This window comes from Sparus aurata, chromosome 21 (assembly GCF_900880675.1).
Source record: "Sparus aurata chromosome 21, fSpaAur1.1, whole genome shotgun sequence".
Taxonomy (NCBI): Eukaryota; Metazoa; Chordata; class Actinopteri; order Spariformes; family Sparidae; genus Sparus; species Sparus aurata.
The window spans coordinates 10200656-10206530 of NC_044207.1; the positions used below are offsets into that span (position 1 = coordinate 10200656).

Genomic DNA, 5875 nt, shown 5'->3' on the forward strand with positions numbered 1-5875 from the left:
CTATTTACATGTGATCAGCTTAAAAAAACTATGATGAAATGATATGAAATAAACAACCTACCAGAAGAACAGAAAGCAACTGGAAACAGCTCCACTGTATCAGTTACAACATTAAAAACTCATCAATACATATTCAATAATACATCCATATAAGACTCTGTATATCTATACTGTAAGAATACTTTACTTTTGATATTTATGTACTTTTACTTATCAAATTTAAACAACTTTATGAGCACTTTTTGCATTTTTCAGGGAAAAAAAAGTTTTCTTGAACATTACCTGTCAAGAAAATTCTCCTGATGTGTTGTTAGAAAACTTTAAACACAGCTGTTAATCAGGATTCATGAAAGGCTGATATTACATGGTTTTCACTAAGCAGTGAGAATAGTGTCTAACAGTACAACAGAGTATTTCTACTAAGTGTTATTGTTATTTTTGACTCATGTGAAGCATCTACTTGCTCATTTTGGAATTCACCAAAAAACCTTTTCAGTCACTGAGATATGAGGGGCTCGATGACCCCCAGTCCTGAGACCAAACTTAGCTTCTATTAAAGGAACAGGACTGTCGAAAAGTCCTCGCTTAAGGGGATTTTATGTCCTTGTGAAAACGTCTGGTTCTCTTGACAAGTACTGACAAACACACACAAACTCCCCTCAAGACCACACACACACACACAAATATTCACACACCCTGGCTGAGCACAAAGACATGTAATAGCTGTGAAGTAATTCAGTCACTGCAACCAACACACACGTTGTTCAGCAGGGAGGAAGTTGCCAGGAGGAAAATTAGTGTCGAGGAGTCTCCTCATCCACGCACATGTCTTGTTTCATTGGCTGAGAGGTGTGATGTCACAGAGTGGGCTACCCTATAAAAAGCCACACTCCCACACAGACGAGCAGACAAGCCAAGACTCACTCACAGAGAGGAAGACAGCTCAGAGACGCGACAGACTTCACAAGCAACTGTCAAAACCTTTGGAAATATCCACCAGCGAGCGGGGAAACATCTCATCATGTGCAGAGCACTCGACTCACTGCCTATCACCTGCCTGGAGAAGTGAGAACCATGAGATTTTTCTGACAAATAACAGTCAATGTCCTTGTGTTTCTAGAAGACAGCTGGACTTTAAATTCCAAGTTGTAACATTTTGTCTGTCTTTTATATCTTCGCAGGGCAAAGGAGCTGAAAGCTTTGTTTGGAAGCTTATTACAAAAGTCGGATCACAGCATCACCAGCCAGTCGAAGAAAAATGAGAAACAGAGGTAAGACACGCGTACAGAATTCTCTATTGACGCACATCCATAGAATTAAAGTGGACTACAGTGGACTACAACTTTTATTCAAGTTGCCTTTTCTGTTTCTCAGCAGGTTAAATGAAGACGAGCCTTCGAAATGGAGGGAGTCCTTTGAGAAGCTGTTGTGCAGTCAAAGTGAGTCCTCCAGATCACACCTGATGCAAATGTTCTGATCATTCCACATGTCTGAGAAAACTGCCAGATGTTAACTCTCTCCTGACTCTCTTTTCTTTCTTCCAGACGGACTGTGCCTGTTCAGAGCTTTCCTGGTCTCAGAGTTCAGTGAGGAGAACATCGCTTTCTACTTGGCCTGTGATGACTACAAGACAACGAAACCTTCAAAACTGGCCACCAAAGCCAAGAAAATTTATGACGAGTTCATCGGCTGTGATGCACCACGAGAGGTAAATATTTTTAAAAAAAACCTACATAGACATTTCAAGATGCCTTGCTGGCTTCTCTTACCTACTGTACCTGTGAAGTGTTAATAATCACCTCTCCTGCTCACCTAAAGGTGAATCTTGACCACCTGACCAAAGCCATCACCAAGGAGAACATGGATCATCCAAAGCAGTCCTGTTTTGAGCTGGCCCAAGAGAAAATCTACACCCTGATGGAGAAAGACTGCTACCCTCGCTTCCTCAAGTCCTCCGTATACCTGGAGGCCAGCAGGAAGGCCAAGACCAGCTAAAAAGCTTCATTAACAACTGTCCTGCTCGCAGCAGAGACGATGTGATCACTCCTAAAAAAGGGACATAAGCTTTACTGACACACAGACTGACACTGGAGAGGTTCGCACGGAAAAAATACCTCAGACCAAGAAGTTTGGTGTCAGGCTGAAGGGTTATTCTGAGACCGGAGGTTGCATACAGCTTGGGGTCCGGGATGGATGCTGAAGGACACATGAAGCTGTGACTGAGACAGACGGAGCTGCCGGCGAAGTCTGCCTCTGAAGAGACACCTGTACTGTACATACAGGGCTGCACTAACGGCAGCCACAGTGGCATTAATTGTAAAACAGAGATATGAATGAGTTGCTTTCACACAACAAAACTACCACTGGGAAAACCTCTGTAGCACTAGTGTTTATTTATTCATTATTTATTAAAAGTTATTTTATTTGAATCTTTTCCTATGTGTTTATTATGCTGTGCAACCGGTTGGTGAACCTGATTTGTATCGAATGTGTCTTTTTAATCTGAAGTACTGTATGTAAAAAATAAATGAAAGATTACCAACTGCCAGAGAGAAACGGTTACTGTTTTGTTCCATGGAAACATCACACGTTGAGAATGTGGATGTGGTTTTGCAGTGAGGAAAAATGTAGGAGGAAGGAGGAAGACTTGCTCATGTGCATTGTTTATACTGTAGTTGCTAACAACCCCACGGCCTCAGTGGTTCCACTTCACAAGTAGGTGACAGGATGACTCCTTTTCTCTGGCGTTACGGGGAATGTGACTGTGTCTCAGTTCTTGTGCTTTTTTTAAACACAAGAATCTGCCTTTGAGCCACAGAGAGAGAATAAATGGTGAGGTCACTCTCACCGGTGATCATTTTAACAGGATGAGCGAAAGCCTCCGATTCAGATTTAGACTTTTAATAATCGCCACAGGGTAAACTCCTTTGGTTGCCCATAACCAGAGACAAAAAGCGGACAGGTCAGCTAGGTCACAAAAATATAGAAGATGTGCATCGCTGCACAACTATTGCACAAACTAGGCATAGCACAGGATCCTGCCTAGCAACTAAATGAAAAAATGACATACATCTTTAAAAACAAAGAAAAGATTGGCATTTCTGTCACACACGTGTGCACACACACACAAACGGCATTTCACACCCTCATGAAATACTGTGGCATTTTAAATGTTTAGCACACAGACATTAAAGTCGTATTGATTTTCTACTATAACTCACAGTAAGGAAGTGAGAAACATTGTGTGAGTAAAAAAACATCATTTTTGCCAGGCAGCCTACTGAGCACATTAAGAAATACTTAAGTAGTTTGGGAAACACACTTCTTCACTTCTTCACAATGATACCTCACTTGTATATGTTAAAAACGAAGCAACAGCTTGCTGGTTAGCTGGTTAGCTTAGTTTACTTAAACCTGGATTATTTTAGACTGTAATAGGGAAAGCAGCTAGCCTAGCTCTGACTAGCAGTAATTCAATTTGGAGGTGCAGGATTTTTTTTATGTTTGGACAGAGCCAGGATGTTACCCCGTTTCCAATCTTTTTGCTAAGCTAAGCAAACCACATGCTGATTGAAGCTACATTTAGCATACAGACATGAGATTGGTATTGATCCTCTAATATAACTCACAGTAAGGAGGTCAATGAGCTTATGTGTGTGTGTGTGTGTGTGTGTTTGTGTGTGTGTCAAAAAAACAAGATCATTTTGCCGGGAAGCATCTGAGCGTGATGGGTGGTCACCACGGCAACAGCGGCCGCCTACTCAGAAATCTCCATAGGCAGGTTTGTTTGTTAGCGTACAGCAGCCGCTCACAGCCTGTGAGTCACAGCAGCCTCTCCTCCTCTTTGTAAATCAACTCCTTTCCTCCATTCTCCCGCCGTCCACCATTGCCACCTCCTCGCCGCCCTCCCCCTCCCACGCCCACCTGCAGCAACGGCCTACTCCTGTTCAAACACTCGGCAGCTAAAGAGGCGAGGGCCGAGTCATTAACAGCGCTCTCACACACTCATGGAAAATGAAAGAGGCTATATCTCTTGGCTCCATCCCTCAGCTTCTCCTAGAAGTGATGGGTAATGAGGCCTCTTCTGAACGCGGACACAGTCATTGAGATTAAGTGGAGAAACAGTGATTTGTTTGTCGGCTCAGCAAACTGAAACTCTAACAGACGGACTCAACTTTTAATTGACACTCACCCTTTGCTGTAGCAGCTGATGTTACCATATTTATGCAGGTATTATTTTAATTTTGTCCACCTACAGTTTTCTGTTTGGGCAGATGTTCATGATTCACGTCTAATTCAAGCTATCAGATGTCGGGGGAAAAAGCCAGAAGCATGTAGAGACCTGATCAGGCGCGGCTGCGTGTGGGTGGACAGAACTAGTCGCACCTTTTTTGCCTTGATGTAACTTATGATGATTGTGTTATCTGGAGGGTGTGAGCAGTCTGGAAATGTTGAACTTTACAGATTGGTGAATACACAAGAGAAACAAAGAGAGAGATAAGCTACCGGGAGAGTGATAACTGTTTTACCTTGACGCCTGGGGGACAAAAGGTTTTTTTGGGGTAACAACAACCTGGATTAAAGTAGATCCTGCTCTAATCAAATACAGAGCGGAGAATGAGTCTATTGTGATTCCCAGCTGTGCATTTTTGTGTGATGTGTGTATACAGCTGGCCAGACGAGAGATTTTTGAAATAACTAAATTGCAGCTGAATCATACTGCCAGCCAGAGCGTGTGACTACCTGGACGTTGAGCTCATTTCCTGCTCTTTTTCCATCCAGTTTGAGCAATAATCACACACTACAAGATATCTCCCTTCTTTTTTTAGCTGCTTATTAATATTTAAAAACAGGCACCATCTAAATATTTGATGTCCGACATCTTTAAGTCTAAAAAAATTACACATTTTCAGAGTTGAAGAAATTCCACTATACACAATCAGCAGACCTGCCAACATGTACGCATTGCTGCTCTCTAGGTACGCATTTTGTTGCATCTCGCAGTTCAGCGGTTTCAGTTTCTATGCACGTGCAATCTATGAAGTTGATTCTGCCGCTGAGCCACAACAATCTGCGTGTAAGTGAAGTGAAAAGCTTTTGGCCAATCTGAGTGCTGCATTTTAACACCCTCGCCCACCTGCTCCTCCCAGCCAAATGCTCCGCACGTTCAATTCAATTCAGTGCCTCAAACAAGCCAGGCTGGCCGGATAACTGATCCCTCTGTTAGAAAAGTGGTGAAACGTCTAGAAATCTAGAAGGTTAGGCTAGGTGCTGACTTAAGATAAATGATTACAGAACAGGATTTAGGTTAGGTTGGGCATTTTTTTATCCTAATTGAATTTATGGCAGGTCTGAGTCAGTGGTGGAGGAAGTACTCTGATCTTTAACTTCAGTAAAAGTTGTAATACAACAGTGTAGATATACTCTGTTACAGGTAATAATCCTGCATTCACAATCTTAAAGGGGCACTATGTCATTTTGGAGAAGAAATTGAAAACTCTGAACATCTTTGATATTTGCCATAATAATGAGGTAATAATACAAACATAACTGAGTAAACAAGCTGTTCTCGGAGGTAAAGGTCCCAGGACACTGTTTTAATCTAGAAATGTGGCAGGGCCTGCCGAATTTAAACATCTTAAAACAGTATGATATTGTTTTGTCCTTCAAGGTCAGTTTGTTTATTCAGAGTTTTTATTTGTTTGTTTGTTTAGGCATAAAAAATGGTCATTGAAGATCTTTCTCTTCTGATTAAAATGTCAAACATTTCCATAAATGACAACACAAGTCACAGATGACAACAACACAGGACAAAACATGAGTATCTTTCATCATTTAGTCTATGATAGAAATGGATCGCCAGTTAGGAACAATA

General features: G+C 41.8%; 1 protein-coding gene across 1 annotated transcript; it reads left to right on the forward strand.

Annotated features, from left to right (window-relative positions):
• Nucleotides 1–906: 906 nt before the first annotated feature.
• Nucleotides 907–2556, forward strand: rgs5b (regulator of G protein signaling 5b). Its single transcript, XM_030401922.1, has 5 exons — nt 907–1065; nt 1182–1271; nt 1375–1439; nt 1545–1708; nt 1819–2556. The coding sequence occupies exons 1-5, from the start codon at nt 1022–1024 to the stop codon at nt 1993–1995; spliced, it is 540 nt and encodes a 179-aa protein (XP_030257782.1). The 5' UTR covers nt 907–1021; the 3' UTR covers nt 1996–2556.
• The last annotated feature ends 3319 nt before the right edge of the window (nt 2557–5875 follow it).

What these genes read in the sequence shown, in the direction of transcription:
- rgs5b (XM_030401922.1), top strand. Translation starts at nt 1,022, where the DNA reads ATGTGCAGAGCACTCGACTCACTGCCTATCACCTGCCTGGAGAA. An exon ending in CCTATCACCTGCCTGGAGAA is followed by an intron (nt 1,066 to 1,181) that starts GTGAGAACCATG and finishes ATATCTTCGCAG; the next exon opens with GGCAAAGGAGCTGAAAGCTT. An exon ending in GAAGCTGTTGTGCAGTCAAA is followed by an intron (nt 1,440 to 1,544) that starts GTGAGTCCTCCA and finishes TCTTTCTTCCAG; the next exon opens with ACGGACTGTGCCTGTTCAGA.